The sequence below is a fragment of the Rhodnius prolixus genome, unplaced genomic scaffold, assembly GCF_049639745.1.
Source record: "Rhodnius prolixus isolate KJV_2025 unplaced genomic scaffold, Rpr scaffold_7, whole genome shotgun sequence".
NCBI lineage: Eukaryota > Metazoa > Arthropoda > Insecta > Hemiptera > Reduviidae > Rhodnius > Rhodnius prolixus.
The window spans coordinates 15377049-15394073 of NW_027411582.1; the positions used below are offsets into that span (position 1 = coordinate 15377049).

General features: G+C 30.9%; 3 protein-coding genes and 1 non-coding gene across 10 annotated transcripts; 2 read left to right on the forward strand and 2 right to left on the reverse strand.

The window, feature by feature from the left end:
* The first annotated feature begins 3940 nt into the window (after positions 1 to 3940).
* Positions 3941 to 4133, forward strand: LOC141447644 (U2 spliceosomal RNA). The gene has a single exon (XR_012454497.1). It is a non-coding gene; the product is annotated as a U2 spliceosomal RNA (small nuclear RNA).
* Positions 4134 to 4567: 434 nt separating this feature from the next.
* Positions 4568 to 9484, reverse strand: Nop56 (Nop56 ribonucleoprotein). The gene is made up of 11 exons (XM_074114248.1): positions 9284 to 9484; positions 8986 to 9190; positions 8752 to 8910; positions 8253 to 8451; positions 7950 to 8137; positions 7424 to 7537; positions 7203 to 7341; positions 6144 to 6295; positions 5294 to 5421; positions 5145 to 5208; positions 4568 to 4896 (listed from the first exon to the last, which is right to left on the reverse strand). The coding sequence occupies exons 1-11, from the start codon at positions 9284 to 9286 to the stop codon at positions 4766 to 4768; spliced, it is 1482 nt and encodes a 493-aa protein (XP_073970349.1). The 5' UTR covers positions 9287 to 9484; the 3' UTR covers positions 4568 to 4765.
* Positions 9485 to 9640: 156 nt separating this feature from the next.
* Tfb4 (transcription factor B4) lies at positions 9641 to 12719 on the forward strand. 2 transcript variants are annotated; one of them, XM_074114252.1, is made up of 8 exons: positions 9641 to 10056; positions 10136 to 10319; positions 10416 to 10607; positions 11034 to 11157; positions 11457 to 11579; positions 11849 to 11984; positions 12089 to 12125; positions 12210 to 12719. In XM_074114252.1, exons 1-8 carry the CDS (start codon positions 10029 to 10031, stop codon positions 12274 to 12276), a joined length of 891 nt encoding a protein of 296 aa, XP_073970353.1. In that variant the 5' UTR covers positions 9641 to 10028; the 3' UTR covers positions 12277 to 12719. The 2 variants fall into 2 exon arrangements, with proteins under 2 accessions (XP_073970353.1, XP_073970354.1); XM_074114253.1 differs by having other exon boundaries at positions 9641 to 9949.
* Positions 12720 to 13496: 777 nt separating this feature from the next.
* LOC141447067 (tetratricopeptide repeat protein 1-like) lies at positions 13497 to 16982 on the reverse strand. Of its 6 annotated transcripts, none has more exons than XR_012454113.1 (7): positions 16695 to 16982; positions 15971 to 16144; positions 15696 to 15881; positions 15369 to 15423; positions 14907 to 15279; positions 13921 to 14002; positions 13497 to 13653 (listed from the first exon to the last, which is right to left on the reverse strand). XR_012454113.1 is itself a non-coding variant. In XM_074114254.1 (5 exons), the coding sequence occupies exons 1-5, from the start codon at positions 16980 to 16982 to the stop codon at positions 15167 to 15169; spliced, it is 816 nt and encodes a 271-aa protein (XP_073970355.1). In that variant the 3' UTR covers positions 13497 to 15166. The 6 variants fall into 6 exon arrangements, 1 of the variants encoding a protein (XP_073970355.1); XR_012454112.1 differs by having other exon boundaries at positions 13497 to 13835; XR_012454109.1 differs by having other exon boundaries at positions 13497 to 14002.
* Between the last annotated feature and the right edge of the window lie 43 nt (positions 16983 to 17025).

Genomic DNA, 17025 nt, shown 5'->3' on the forward strand with positions numbered 1-17025 from the left:
AAATATAATAATTAAAAATAATAATAAAAAACAAGAAAAAACACTTATTAAAGGAAAAAAAACTCTGTTTTTTGATGAATATTAATTATAATTAAATTCTCTAACTAATAGAGATCTATAATATAATGCCTCTTTCAAAAATCCGACTAAGGCAGTCCAGTTTTGGCCGTTCAGAAGGTTTAGCAGCTCATTTTCTGATAAGGAATATTTATTAAAATATCTATATCTATATGGCTTCAATATGGGACAAATAGCGATCAAGTGCTTTACATTTTCTATTTCCCTGCAGTTACAGAGAGAACAAAGCTGACATTCTTCTGGCCTAAATGGTCTATAATTTAAATTTAACAGCTCACACCGAGCCTTCAATATTAGCTTAACCTCATTTAATGGCCAACAATCTATATAACTAGAACGATTATAATCTAACAAGGGGTATAATCCATGCGAAACACCTTGCCTTGCATTTACCTCCGCATTAGCTCTTTCTTCCCGGTTTATGTTACCAATTAGTTCACCTATAGTGGATTCCCAAACTGTCACTATAGTGTCACCATCTGCCTCTGTATTAATATTATATTGATTACACAAATTTTTCCAAATTTGACACCAGTATAAATTTCTTTTAATTACTTCTGTCGCAACAATTCGTGGCAGTCTGCAATTAGGCAATTTTAAGACCTTTGTTACATAATTTAAATGAAGTTTCAAAGTATACAAGTACATACTGGAAATCTTCAGTTCCAAATTTAAAATGTAATTTGGCGCATTGCTTGGAAGCGCAAATAATTTTTTAAAAAAGAATCTTTGTAGTTTTTCCACTTGTTCGTACCTATTATACCCCCAAACTTGAGCAGCATAACACATGACAGTCCTCGATACTGCATTGAATACCTTCACCTTGGAGGAAAGAGGTACCTTACTGTTACAAAACACATTCTGCCAAGTACAGTTAATCCCGAGTTTCCCGAAGAGAGCTTTTCTTTCAAGTGATAGTTAAGGGATAAAGTAGGAGTAAGATGAACCCCCAAGTACTTGTAATTGTTTACAATTTCTATCTTTTTACCATCAAAGTCCCAGCTTCCCCCACACCTTCCACCTTTTTTCTTACAAATCATTAATATGTATTGTGGTACTGGGTTCGATTCCCGGTCTTAGGCCTTGGATTTTATTTAATGGTTAATAAAAGAAATTTATAGTAAAGTATGTTTGCTAGTCGCCTCCGTCCACAACACCTAATTGGTAGTTGGACGTTAAGCCCTGCCTGAAAAAATAGGCGATTACTTTACTCTTTTTGCTGTTAAATTTTCAGCAATAATTCAATAATTTGGAGACATCAATTAAAAACTTTCTTGGAATATCGAACCTAGTGATGAACCAAAAGATTGAATATGTAGAGATTGTACTTTATTCTTTGATTTCATGTTGTTTTTTTTTTGTTAATCTTAAGCTTATCCGTGGCTCCAGCTTATCATTCGCCAAATGAGCGCACTTTCGGGAAAAGGACACTTAAGGGCACGTGACTTATGCAATCGTAGCTCAAACTTACCAACATTTTCCATCTCTTCCGACTAATGATTTCCAAATCTTTGTACATATCCCTTAACCCTAATAGCTGGAGGCTTACCCCTTTGCCTATTCATTATCTATAATACCAAGCTAATCATTACTATCGCAAACTTCTATACTTTTATAGTTACAATATCTGGTACAGTTCTACAAGTTCGCGGTAAGTTCTGACTTTATAGCCGTCTGGCTCGGTTACAGGTCCAAACACCTGTCTTCACACTTATACAATATATCTGACTTACCCAACCATTGTTCTACTTTGGTTTATACCCGCGCTTCCGAACCATAGGTTACGATTAACTGCAAGTTATTTGGTAAATTTTTATCTCTACTGTTTAAGATAAACATTTAGTTCTGAGCTGCCCCAAAGATATCTATTACCAGTTGAAATTTTCTCGTCTATTCTTTAATCATCTTAAAATTGACTTATTTTTTTGAATTCTTTGACATGTTAAAATAGTACTCTAAAGGCGGAATTTAACCATGTAATTGGTTTTTTCGCTATTCATTTCACCCCTAATTCTCTAGCAGCCACATCCAACTTTGGAATGGTTATTTTCAGCTCATGCAGGAGTCTTCCTTATCTTGTGTTATTTGCATTATTCTGCTTTACATATTCTTGTATCCAGCCTCAGTTTATCCTGAACTCTGGAGGTCGCCCCTCGCATTACTACTTCCACTTAGTTCCCAATCAGACACGTTTCAATGAATCGAGTAAATTTTTCTTGGTCTTCCAGCTCTCTAATAAATCGAGACAAAGCAATTCTTTTAATTCTATAATACTTTTTTTTTATGGTTCTTCAATATTGTGAATGTCGTCAAGCAATCAAATCGTACTTTTCTTTATTATATAAAGAGCATATGTCTTTATTTTCCTCATTTCTTCACCAACTAAAATATAATTAAATGGATTTAATGATGGAAATTGTGAATAACATTAACAGTGAAATAGAATGGAGCCTGAAGAAATGTAAGAGGTTTAAAAGGCAGTGCGAATAAAAGAACGAGATGTGCCAAATTAGAAGCTTCGCGAAATGGTAAGTGCGAACTTTTTAAAAATTAGGAATGAATTAAAATAATCGTAAAAAATGAATTAAATAAATTTATTGGTCAATCGTTTATTTAAGTCAGATTTTTTCTGCCTTATTTAGAACTGATTTTGGTAGTGATGTGGATAAATCATTATATGATCTACCCATTGAGTGTCCCACGTTCCTATCTATCCAGCCTACAGCCAAATTTAGAAGTAATTTGAAGTGATTTTCGAAACAGCATACAACCCATGAAAAGAATATTCACATTAAAGGGGTATTTTGGATTTGTGGTAATAGCTTTAGTAAAAACTGCAACAAGGCGCTCACTAAAAAAATAAGGTAATCGGTGAAGACAGATGACAGATTCGTCTAAAAAAAATGCAAAATCAAAATGATTTCAAAACCTTTTCATCAGAATTAGTGTTAGCTATTCCTAAGTGGAAATTAAATGAATAAGTTTACAATGAGAGAAGACAGCACTTAGACTGATTACTAAGTCCGTCATTTTGAAAAAGAGTCTAGCTGAATAACTTAATAATCAGCAGTGCGGACCAATCCAGATTTTCACCAACTTATGTAATTGTTGAAATCATGATGCCAATAAGCTAAGCCACGACGAATGATAAATTTAACCTATACTATTCAGAAAAGAATTATAGAATGTCTGATTTCTTCATAAATAGATTATGCAAGCAATAGAATGCAGTGATTCAGAGTAAGTTGTTAGTTTATAATCTGTCTAACTTCTAAAGACAAATGTACCCCTTTTGAGTAATGAATAATAATTTGAATAATGGCTTTTGTAGAAAAATAACAATATTGTCTAAACTATCTAGCAGCTTGTTAGTGTCCCGACTGATGTCGATGTCCATAAAACAGCCTAAAAATACATGATAACGGTAGTAGCGCTATTCACGTCTTCGACACGGTAATAGTGCAACAGCGCCATCTATTAGCGACGTAAGAAACTATAATTTTTTACTTTAAAATACTTTTTTTAATTAAAAACAATGAATAATAAGCATCTTACGCATTATAAAACTTCTTAGATACATCAGTTCATTAGGAGGATATGAAAACAGTACAATTTAATGAAGGTATAATTTTCAAAATTCTATAGTAGCGTGCTTATAAATACAAGTATTTCATTAAATTTTTATTATTTATAAGAATTTTTTCCATTTTTACCAACCTAGTAATATTATCTTTGATGTATAATGGCGTTTCATCTGTAGTTAACCTCTCCAGTTTTATTTTTAATTATTTTTTTGGTTTTCCCTCCCGTTAGATCGGTTAGCCATTCATACTTGATAAGTTCACATGAACAGCATGCCAGTATCGCTTCTCGGCCTTTTGGCTAAGATCAAAGTGTAGTATCTGTTCTTATCAGCTTAATCTCTGGTACGGCTTCCATAGGAGGCCCAGAAGATTAAACTGATTTTTGGAAAATGACGGAGTGCTAGGGGCTTGCTCCACCTCTGTCGCGGGTTGACCCGGTATTGCAGTACCTCCGGGAACGGCCCACCTCATTGTAGTGAAAATTTAGGTGTAACAACCGACTAGCTACGGATAAAGATTAACCCATCTCGATAGTCTGAGTTACACCATGGTGATATATACTAATAAAGTCTGTAATCCATCTCGATAGTCTGAGTTACATCATGGTGATATCTACCAATAAAGTCTGTAAATATGTAGAAATACTTAGGTAATTATAGATTTCCTTTCCAGTATAAATTTAAGCTGATTATTCATCGCTGTTAATAAATAAAGCTGCCAGGAATTAACAATCGGGATGATGGTTAGAATCAACAAAAGTCCAACAAGTATTTAGTATAGAAGTAGATTTCACTAACCAGAATAAATTTAAGCTGATTAATTATCGCTGTAAATAGATAAAACTGCTAAAGCTGCCAGGAATTAACAATCGGGATGATGGTTAGAATCAACAAAAGTCCAACAAGTTTTAGAGCACCTTAGGCATTTTTTTTATTTATTTTCATTAGTTTATAATTTATATACAACTTTCCATGTTGATCTCTGTACACTTCTTTTACATATTTAAATTATCAATGAGGTAAGATATAAAAACTGCTCGTTGCATTAATGACCATTAATGCTCAAATAATTAAGAAATATAAATTATTTACAAAAATAAAAAATTATTCTTCTAACACAGTAATATCTTTTGATTTTTTCTTTTTATTTTTCTTCTTTTTAAGGGGCGGTTCACCGTTTTCCTGAATCGTTTCATCTAAATTGATAGTTTCATTTCCATCAACAGTTACGTCACCTAAAAAAAGAATAAAAAATAAGTCTAGAAATTGTTTAAGCTTCATACAGTGCATTGTCCGGTGATGGAAAGTGTTGTCTGTAACGAAGAGAATCTTACCCAATATTCTTGATTGTGAATGATCTCTGGCTGCAGAGAGCCAAATATCTCCACGTAATCACGCGATAACCCAAGATAGTACTTAATGTAAGTTAATTTAACCGAAAGATTTAAATTTTAAATTTGATTACAATGAAAGAAATAAATACCATTTTCAGATTTTCTTTTCTTATCCTTCTTCTTCTTTTTCTTGTTTACCTTCTTCATATGAGTCTATATAAACACAGTAAGCAAGTAATTAACAGCCATATTGATTTAATTAAGCATTATGCTATCATTGGTTGATTATTTAATTTACCTGGAATTCAACTACAGCTTCTTTCATAACATCAACATTTTTAGGCGGAAGTTCACCAGTCTTTAAATATTTTAATCTGTCATCCACTTGCTGACGTAATTTCTCACCAAAAATGCTTGATGGGTATTCTGGAAGTGAATTAATGTTATTAGTAGAATAATAACCAGTACGCTGATTATATTAAATGTCGCTAAAGAGGCAGTTTAAAGGGAAAACCAACTACCCTCATTCCAACACAAACATCTAAGATGGCTGCCCTAAATAATCTCTTTAACAGTTTACAGTTTAAAAAGTTAAGTATAAGGATAGATTAAATGGCAAAAGCTACACAAATCAGCTAGCACCCAACATTTCATTCATATCACAGTTCGTAATTTCAGTTTTATAGAAACGTTCGAAAAAGCGTATTTTCAATTGACATTTTTTAACAATTGATACAAAATTTTGTACTAATATATTATGACCAGACTTATGTATGTCCCAAATAAATTTTAACTCTTTTTTTGTAAATAAATTGGTCCGTGGATGCGTATATGTTATTCATCTTATTTCAAAAAATAAAAATTGCTGATAGTTCACATTTCAAAAGTTGCCATATAAAAGTTTTGGGTCGAAATAGGTAAACCGAAGGTAACGATGTAAGCAATAAATTTTAGAATTTTCTCAAAAATAAATACTACGACGTTCTATAGAATCAGTATACTAGTTGCATATGCGTATTATAATAATGTGACCAAATGTGAATTTATTCGAGTTATTAGAAGGATCTCCAACTAAGACCCATCTGTTCAAGTATACACTCATAATACCATACAAAACCTGTCCAGTTTTCAGGAAATTACCTTCTTACCTGAAAAACAATCAATCCTTGAAGCTAATGAACATTTATTAGCCAAAAATCTTGAAATTCTTCCCTTATTACTGGCATCTGCTTTAGCAATATAGGAAGAGTTGAATAACAATCCATATTTTGGTGTACTAGTACTTTTCTTCTTGAGAGCCCTGTAATAAACTTTAAATTAATATCTTTTTTCTTGATCTAGCTAAAAGATCTAGCCTTCATTTAATGTCACTGTTTATTCATGACGTCATCAAACTGTACAATGTTTGTGTGCGTGAGTGTATAGATGTTAATGAAAAAAAAGTTTGCCTGCAGGTTCGCTAAAACCAATACAGTTAAGCACAATTTTTGGGACGTCCTTCGTTTACCTGCAAAATGTTGGGGGTGTGTTACCATTGGTACGCTAACGTTCTTGATTACCTATTCGGTGGTTCTCTTAATTTTATTTGCTAGCTTACAGAATAAGGGATCTATAAGATGTACTTGTAAATGTGTGGCCTATATGTAAGTGACGAGGAAGAGTTTGTCAGGGGTTGGCTAAATCCAACATCGCACGCCATGTATTTATTATGTGACTGCCACTTTTAAGGAAATCTCATTTTACTGCACCCTCTTTTGCGCCTAGAAAGTAACCTAGGAAGCGGCTCTGAGAAATCTTTCAATACGACTAACCTATTTTGAAAATTAAGAATTTTTAAATTATTGGAAAAATTCTTTTTACGAGTTGTGAAAATGTTATAATCTAGAATAAATAAATAAAAATGGTTCATTTGGTAAAGTAATCGCCTATTTTTTTCAGGCGGGGCTTAACGTCCAGTTACCAATTAGGGTCAAGGACGGGAGCGGAAGCTCATACTTTACTATAAACAATTTTTTTCTAACAAATAAAAAGTTGTCCATAAGCGGGATTCGAACTGGCGATCTCCTGCACACCAAGCCACACTCTTGACCACTAGACCAACCCCGAGGTTCACTTGGTTATATTAATGTAATTAGAAAAATTCTATGAGTTTTATTCACTTGGAACAATAATTTGTTCTACTTGTCTATTATAAAGATTATCTTTACCTGAATAATGCTTTCTCTGCGCCAAGAATTTGAACAGTGGATGCTGGAAATTTAGCTAAATTAGTTAAAGATCCCGCCTGAGAAATAAGTCTTGCACCAACTAGATCACCAATCAAAACTGCCAAACTTGGAGCTACGGCTAAATTTTCAAGATTGAAATTTAATAATGACAATGAATTCTTAAGTAATAATTGAGAATTTTTATTTACTAAAAATCTTACCTTCCATTTTACTATGCAAATAAACGGCCAGTTCTGTTTTATATTCAGTCAAACTAATCACCCGTTTGGCAAACATTTCTATATTTATCAAATCAACTAGAGCAATTTCCATTCCTGAAATTAAAAATATGAAAGAAGAAGGAAGCATAACGGTCATTAGTAAATAACAGTAAGTATCGTTAGGATAATATTGAGTTTTTCAGTCAAGAAGAGTAAAATAACCTGCTTCTAATTTATATGTATCATGATATATTTTGAAAAATCATAGAGCGTTCTTGAAGAATTAGATTCTTTTTAGCATCTAGTCGTTTCAGAATATAAATTTCCAAAACTTACAAAAAAAAAGTTCAACTTGAGAAACACTTTTTATCAATGAATTCTGTGACAATAATTTTTGTTTTTAAATAAAAGTGTTTTTCAGTGGAATCTTCGAATTAAGTTATTTTCTAGAAAGTAAGGTATGTACTGATATTTTGTCTCAACTTGAAAGAAATCTCTTTCTAAATGATTGTATAAAAACATTTACCCATTGATGATTTAGATGCTTCATATATTGCTTCAGCTTTTCCTCTATCCATGACTAATTGCTCTAATTCGTCAACTTTATCTTCAGTGAATTCCTTTCTATTCTTAATGAAAGCAGCACATTTGGCATATAAGTAATTTTCTGGAATTATTTTAAATAATTCTGGAAAATGATAGGAGTACCATTCTCTAAAAATGGAAGTATTTGTTAATAAGTTTAAAGTAAAAGATGTTCAAGAAAATCGAAATATAAAAATTCTGCTTCCACGACTACTATAATTATAGCTGTCAACTATTAAATTACCGTATTCTCATAGAAAAAGTATTAATATCTTTTTCCAGTTGATCCAGAAGCGCTATACTTTGGATAATCATGTTATCCACTCTGTTTACATTAAACTTCACTTTAGCTCGTGAGTAGCTATGTCCCAAACCAAGCTGAGCAACTGATGATGACTTACTACTCAGACCTTTCACTAACTTTGAGAAGTGAAGCCTTATACCTAAAAAAACAAAAACAAAAAATAACTTTTTTTTTTTTTGTTTGTTGGCTTCCTGTTTGTGCAGATTAGTCAGGGATGTACTAATGTATTATTTAATGGGATGTGTTATGAGTACTATTGTTATTTTTGTTAAAAATAACTTTTGATTAGGTACATTTCATATTCTCGAAATAAAAATAATAGATATTCTAAGAGGTTACAACAAAGATTTCACTCCGAACTAAGCTGAATTATTAGCTGAAAAAAAAAAAAAAACTACAAACATCATTAAAATAATAATGCAAATTAATCTTCAAATACCTCGAATTATTTCTGGTACCACCCCAGTCCATGTGCAGTTGTAGCCTAAACTATCCGAAATAGTTGCAGCAAGTTTCTGATCCCCAACTCCTAATTTTCCTTTACCACCCTTCGGTACATTTTTTTCCAGAAAGAGTTGCAACTCTTCAGTCATTAAACCTAAACTTTTCCCAATGAGTATAATGAAATATTTGTATATATTTTTTTTCTTACTTTACAAAAAAAAAAATGAACCTTCGGATATGTTATTTATATTCTCCAAAGCTGATGCCGCTGTCTTAAAAGGATTAAATGCTTTTATTTCAACAACTTGATTGAACCTCTTCAGGTCAGGTACAGAACTTTCAACTTGTGGTAAGAGCATTCCAACTTCTTCAAATTCTTTGACTTTAAAAAGGCCATATCCAGCAGCATGCTCGAATAGCACAAATAGAGGCGGCTGCAATCACGTGGCAAAGGCGTTAGATTCCGGCTTTACTTTAAATTTTTACACATTAAAACATAATTCAAGTAAAGAAACGCTGAAACTTACCATAGCTCAATTAATACACACACTTCAGATTGCCCAAAATTTTCCACTTGCATTAAATACAATCACAACATAAACTACGGATACTGCATTTGCACGATACAAAACATTATATATTTGAGGTTAGTTGAGAAAACATTTCAGCATCATCGATAATCTTTCGAAATCAATATATCGAAAATTTAAAAGCTAGATATATTTCCCAATTTTTCATTACTTCTGAATATGAATTTATCAAATTAAAGTATTTTATGTTTCAATACAGATACAATACCTTCACTTTTACGTACATAGTTCACATTTATTGTGTATTTACAACATATGAATGATTGAATTAATGGGTCCAATATTTCATTCCACATTTTGGTTTTACATTATTTTTAATACAGTAAAGCTTCAATTTTCTGGGTATTGCATTTTCCAAGTTCTAATTAGAAATATTGGAAAATATAATCGATCACCATTAAGGTCTTAACAAGATTTAACCAGGAAGGTTCAAATTTAAAGCCTATGTTGTAAAATGTAAACGTCAAGGACACTACCGCTTGCGACTGTGATTGCGGTTAACCATGAATTTCAAATGTTTTTGTTGGTGGTAGTTTTTATGTGTAAACAAGCATTTAAATACTAGATTTTATTGTTCCAGAATGATGACTTCATTTTTAGGAGGTAAAGCTCTATTATTTTGCTCTAATTATTACAAAGAGTGATAGAAATCTTTGAAAATTTAGTTTTGTGGTGGTACTAAATGGAAGTATTAGTACAAAAAATGCCCTGTAAGGACTTTTCTATATGCAAATTTAAATTTTTATTTTTATTTGTAATCAACTGCTTAAAAATTGTATCTATGATTAGCGGAAGAAGATGAAAGCAGCATTATTGTGATAGTGTTAGATGTAAATCCTAGCCAGCGAGCAATATATGCAGATACCAAAGGCTACAGACACATATTAGAATCTATTATTGCTTTTTGTAATGCTCATCTTGTTCTCAAGCCGGACAATCATTTAGCACTGATTGCTTGCCATTCTGGGTCCAGGTAATACTTCCTGTAAATTTAGTTATTAATTAACACTTTTTAATCTAATTTTGTTTTAAAAATGATAATTGGAATATTTTTTCTCTTTATCTTTAGTGAGTTCATATTTTCGGATAAAGATAATGAAGTTTTGCCAACGGGTCAGAATGATGGTCAATACGAATTGCTGGCTCATGTTGAACGTTCAGTCAGAGCAAATCTTAAAAATTTTATACTTAAGACGGAGCCAACAGTAGGTGATTCTCTCCTAGCCGGTTCTTGCGCCATGGCATTGTGTTATATTCATAGGTACGAGTTTTGTATTAATGATTTAAATAAAATAAATCTTTGGTATCAGATCAATCTTGTAAGCTAAATTTATTTTGAAATGTAATTAGAACTTTTTTAGCTTTACTTCTTTACAAGTATTAGTGAAATGAACACTGTAATTATGTTGTTAGTTCATGAAGTTCATAATTTTGATAATGTGCATGATACATTATATGTTGACACTTAATTTTATTTTTTGGATAATAACCAAGTCATTTCATGAAAATTCACAAATGAAGCGAACAAAACTAGGTACTTTACTGCTTCCACTGACCCATAAGGGGTCTTAAGTCCTTACTTTCTGACATAGGGGTGCACTTATTTTTTGAAGTACTCTCATTTTTGGTATTCGCAGTTCATTTATGATTTTGTTTCTCTAGATTAATAGAAGTAACTAATTTGTAGAATGATTCGAGAAAAGTCACCTACAATGAAGATGAACTCAAGAATACTAGTTATTACAGGAAGTGGAGAAAGTGTATCTCAGTATATGAATTATATGAACGTTTTCTTCACAGCTCACAAAGAGGTAAATTCAATTTTATGTGACAGTCTCCACTATTTTTTAAATAAATATTTCTCTCTTGAATCATAAAAAATAAATCTCCCTAATTAAAATGTATTTTTGGAGAAAGTACAAAATAGACTATTGAAATATTTCATCTCAACCGTTAAGATCAACCAAAGTAATAATTATAACCATAATAAATATATAAACATAGTCTCCAAACTTAGAGTCACTTTATGACTATTGCTCGAAGCTCAAGCAAGTTTATTGAAGTAACTATTCCTCAATTTGTTTTATACTTATTATTGTGTTTTGTTCAGAATATAATTGTGGATGTCCTAAGCATGGAACATGATCTTGGACTACTTCAACAAGGATGTGACATTACTGGAGGATTATACTTGAAAATACCACAAATTCATGGTTTATTGCAATATTTATTGGTATTACTTATTTTTACCATATTATAAGCACAAAAACTAATATATCTTTGTACAATTACTTCCTTTTAAGAAGTGGGAAGGATATATTCGTTACAATCTAGCATTCTCACTTAACATTCACATTAGCAATTTTAACGCTGTAGCTTTGAATGTTTTGTGTCTACAAAATTATTTTTTTGTATTTTTGTTACTATGGAAATTTATAATAATTGATTTGAATTAATAAGTATTTATGCTTAAATTTGGATAATTTGTTTCTATCCTTTTAGTGGGTATTCTTGCCGGAACCTCCTTTAAGAAAGAAGCTTGTACTTCCACCACCGGTTAAAGTTGATTATAGAGCTGCTTGCTTCTGCCATAGAACTCTGATTGATGTGGGATATGTTTGTTCCGTGTGCTTATCAGGTATTTCATTTATAAAGGAAAAATTCTTGATTATTCAGTTGTGGCACAATAATTATTTTTTTAATTATTTCAACTTGCTTAAAAATTATTTGTTTTTATTCCAGTGTTTTGTAAATTCAGCCCCATTTGCACGACGTGTCAGTAAGTAAATCATATCACTTATGCACTTAATATTTCTTAAACACTTAATAAAATTAGTGAATCAACTTTTTTTTTCTTTTCCAGTGCCCTGTTCAAAACTCCAGGACCACTTCCTAATAAAGCAAAAAAGAAAAAACATAAAGGAACGTAGATAAAAAAAAATTAACCCACATTAATTAAAAAATAAGCAATTGTAAATAAAATGGCTTTTAATTTTGTGACTTAAAATCTGTATTATATTTTATTAAATATTTTTTAGTGAAATACTATTTAATTTTTTTTGAAGTGGTTCATATTATCAATAAATAACAATCTATGAAGTGGCACCACTACTTAACTGGTCTTTTTCACATTTGTTAAATGTACCCTTAAGTGTCTGTCGCATCACTTCTTGTCGCATTGCAGACACCTGTTTTTGAAAGTTATTATTTTATTGTCGTGCTCTCAAATTCTATAAATTAGTTTACTGCCTAGAGAATTAAAAAACTTGTTGTGAGTGTGTTTTAAAAATCAAAAAGATCTATTGTGCCCAGTAAAATAATTTGTGAAATGAGTGTTATTTTTTTATATAAACGTTTAAAATTGTTGAAATAATTTTTATAAAGAAACATCCTTTTAATATCTAACAATAAACGAATTTATATTCTTTGGCCATGTGTTGGAAAAGAGAAAGACATTACTGCTTGCACGATTGCTGACATCTCTACATATTTTTTAAAATTTCTTCACATTAAAAGTACCTTACTGAATTTTGTTTAAGCTTAAACGCGACGTTACCTTAAGATTCGTGCAGTTAAAAATGGTTTAGCATTTTAATAAACTCCATATTATAAAATAATGAACTAAGAATTTTGAAATTCCTATTGTTTTTGACAAAACATAAGATGTCAGAAGAGATCGTTCATGACTTGTAATGGTTACTAGTTTTTTTCAGTTGTATGTCAAAACATTTTCAAGACATATTATCCTTTTCCACAAAAAGGATTCGTTACAAACTTGTTTATCAAGTAAGTTTGAGCTATAAACGAAATTAACTTGTTTACAGATTACCATCAAAACTTGGTGTTCGAGTACGCTGGGTTATTTGCTAACTAAATTGCAGAGTGGCAATCCAGACGGGGCTGATAATGTGTTTGAAATGGCCATTTTGCAAGAGATTAGTTTCGGGATCTTTGGTCCGAAGAATAGGAAGAACTTTTAACTTTTCTATCAAGAAATTGTTAATTTTTTCAGAAAAATAATTTCCTTAGCGGAGAAATTTAAGAATGGCCCAAGACCTTATCTGGATTACTGTCCTAGACTCGGGTCGTAATGCAGTTTTTTTTTTTTGTAGGTACGTTGGTCAAACCTTTTTCCAAGATCAAATAAAACTAATAGATGAACAAGTTTATTTAACAAACCAAAAAATCGTTTTCACATATACAGAATTTCTTGAATGATACGAACTACTTAAAATATTTCAGTTCAATTTTTAAAAAAGTATTAAGCTCCGTTCGTTCCACAATAGACTACTCACTTCTTCAGGGATCTTGGCAAAAAAAAAAACAAAAAAAAACGGATTCATTAAGGAGCTACAATAAATCTTTCGATCACAATGGGCGAGGCCTACAGCCACTCTCTTTATTATCTAAAAGCTCTGGTCGTTGATTTTTACGTGTAACACTAAATAGGATTGCACAATTCCCTAAATTCACGAAATATTAGTTTTATCTGAAAATAGTTATAATAAAAATACCAGGATATAAAAAAAAAGAAGACTTTTTCGCTAGTAAATTGAAACAATTGAAGTACATACTGTAGGTTTGGCATTAAACATGGGCGGCCTTGAAAGCATCCATACTCTATCTATTAGAGCTGATGTATTTTCTGTACGACATCTAAAATTAACAGAAAAATTGATTGTACATGTGATGCTGATTCATATTGATTCTTTAATCCCCCACAGTTTGCCTATTTTGTTGAATTCTACCCTCTTTAGTTTAGTGTATATCTTTTATGTAAATATTAAATTCGCTACATGAACGTGATGAATTAAACTCTGACAATGGATGAAAGCCCATTCACTTTCTTCAAACTTTAAATCAAAGAAACAAATTTAATTAACATAACCTTTACACAAATTAAAAACAGTAAATCAGTACTTTAGATCACAATGGGTGAGTTAACAGTACATTATACTGAAATGATACTTTAGGAAGAATATATTTTTTTACTGACACACTTAACTGATTAAATATTTTTAAATTAAAGAGACAGGTGTGAGTAAATCATATTTGCAATAATGGAAACAGTTGCACAGAATTCAATGTAATAAATATTATGGCAAAAATAATTTCGAATGTTACCATCTACAATTGTTAGAATTGGTGGATGATTAAGTTATGTACTTAAAATACATTACCAAAGGAATGTCACAACTTTTTATTAATGAAAATAAAAAGACGAAAAATTGAGTCTATAAATATTAGTTCACATCAATTTTATTAAATATGAATAGTCGATTATTAGAGTAAAGTTACACTCTTAGGTTATATATGTACTTATAACAAAATAATTACGTATAACAAATCCATGCATAAGGTGATGAAAATTAAGTCGTCAAATTTGTAAACCGTGGAATAACTGCGATCCAATTTTTAATGATTGAATACTCCATAAGTAATATCAATTGTAGTAAATTCTAAGTTTACTTATAATTCAGAAGGTTGCATTTAATGAAATTTATAATGAAAGACAAATTATGCTCCGAGATTTAAAAAAATATAATGAAAAGAGTTGTACCTGTCAACCTTAGCACCTTCTACTAACAAAAAGTCTAAACGACGTTCAGGCATTTTGGTCATTTTTCTCATTTTTTGTTTAGTTATTATTAAACATAAATTTTCAATTTGCTTTCCAAAATAATGATTAAAAAAGACAGCTGACAAAATATGAAACTTTTTTTTTTACAAAATGTAAAAAATAAATGTACTGAAAATATTTTGGTTTAATTTATATAATATTTACAAAGGAACGTTTTTAAAATTTAAAAAGTTTAATTTTTATTGTTTGAAACTTATGGAATATCCGCCAGATTCATTTGGTACCATCTGAAAGTTGTTTGTAGATAGACCGAAAGGTTTAAGAACCATGTTGCCCAAATCTTTAAGCTTCCCTACATGACAAAAAAAAAAACATTAAATATTATGCAGAACAAAATATGCAAACAAAAAAGATTTTAATTACTGCTAGCTTCCAACTCACCTAGCATTTCAGTTTTTAGTTTTTCATTCCTTTCATTAATGAGAGGTGGTAATCTCTAAAACGAAATCAAATAACGGAAATTAGAACATTTAGATGTAAGAAAATTAATATTTGAATTTAAATTCTCACAAAAATTTGTATTTCCTATTTCAAGTTTGCTTTTGAAGCACTAGTTTTAAAAACAAGTTTAAGTTTTATCACGAAACCATTAGTTTCAGTTTCTCGTCCATCCAGGTTTCGGAGTCTACATTTTGTACAAAATAAACCTCTATAGTCAGAAAATAATAACACTAAAAGATAAATAATAAATCAATACAACTTACTAACCATATTTGCCATTACAGCTTCCTTATGCGTTGAATCCAATTCTAAAATTCTTTTATAATCAGCAAGAGCTTCATCCAGCTTGTCAGTTTTTTCATATAACTGAGCGCGCCTCATTAACGCTTTCACATAATCTGGATCTAGTTCAATTGCTTTACTGCAATCATCAATAGCCGATTCGGTGAGATTCTTAAAAAAATAAAATAAAAAGAAAAATAGATGGATGGAAATATTCTGCCAGTATGTTCTGTTAACGACTACCTTAAGTAAATACTCACAATACTTAATTTGGCTGCTCCTCTGTTGGCATATAACATGGCCCGATCTTTGTTATAGCAGAGTGGACATGTACGGAGTGCTAAAGTGTATGTAGTTACAGCTTCTTGAAACTGGCAGTTTTTGTACTGTTCATTGCCGGTTTTCTTCAGTTCAGCTGCCTCTGAATTTAATCTCTAAAGAGTAAAACAATATTAAATCTTTAAATTGATTAATTTAATCAGATATTTTCAAGACTCTGTAGGTGTTTCAGCCTAAAGTCAAAAACGCAGGCAATCCTAACATTCATACAATAATATAGGCCTTGCAGAAGCAGTTGGTGCAGGAACCTACTTGGATTTAGCATTCCCGTAGATTTTACCTATACAACAGCCTTAAATACACAGACACAAACCAGTTAATTAATTTTTCTTTTACAAATTATTCGTTCTACTAAAAAAGTAGTGTTGGAAACAATTAAAACACATGGTTGAAAAGTTGAGCTTAAGGAAGCTCTCTAAATGGAATTTATCAAATCAAATACGTTTTTTGTTAACGAAAACGTTTACAAATATTTGAATTCAATTTGATATCTTAAAAAAGATGGAAAATGTAACAATGCAAGGGAGGAATAACCAATTTTTTTTTGTCATAAATAATACAATAAGTAGTGACGGTGCGCTAAAGACAAAAAGGAAGAGTCGTAATTTTGAAAATAGATTGTTATTTACACAAATGATTACTTACAACTCTATCTTCTTCGCTTAAAGACTTCTCTTGCTCTTTTAGAAACTCCTCATCAATGAAATCATCTTCTTCGCTTTTCTGTTTATCATTTTCTTGACCATTGAGATTTTCATCTCTTTCTAACGGGACAGAACTCTCTGAAAGTGATTCTTTCATATTTTCATTATCTTTGACATCAATTTTCTCTCGCTCAACTTGACAAGAACTTTCCAAAGATTTCACTAAAGAATCAACTATTTCCTCATTTGTAGGAATACCATTTTCTGATTTTGTATCTACTGTTTCCATACTATCTAATTACTTAAGAATTTACTGTTATTTTTAGAAACTT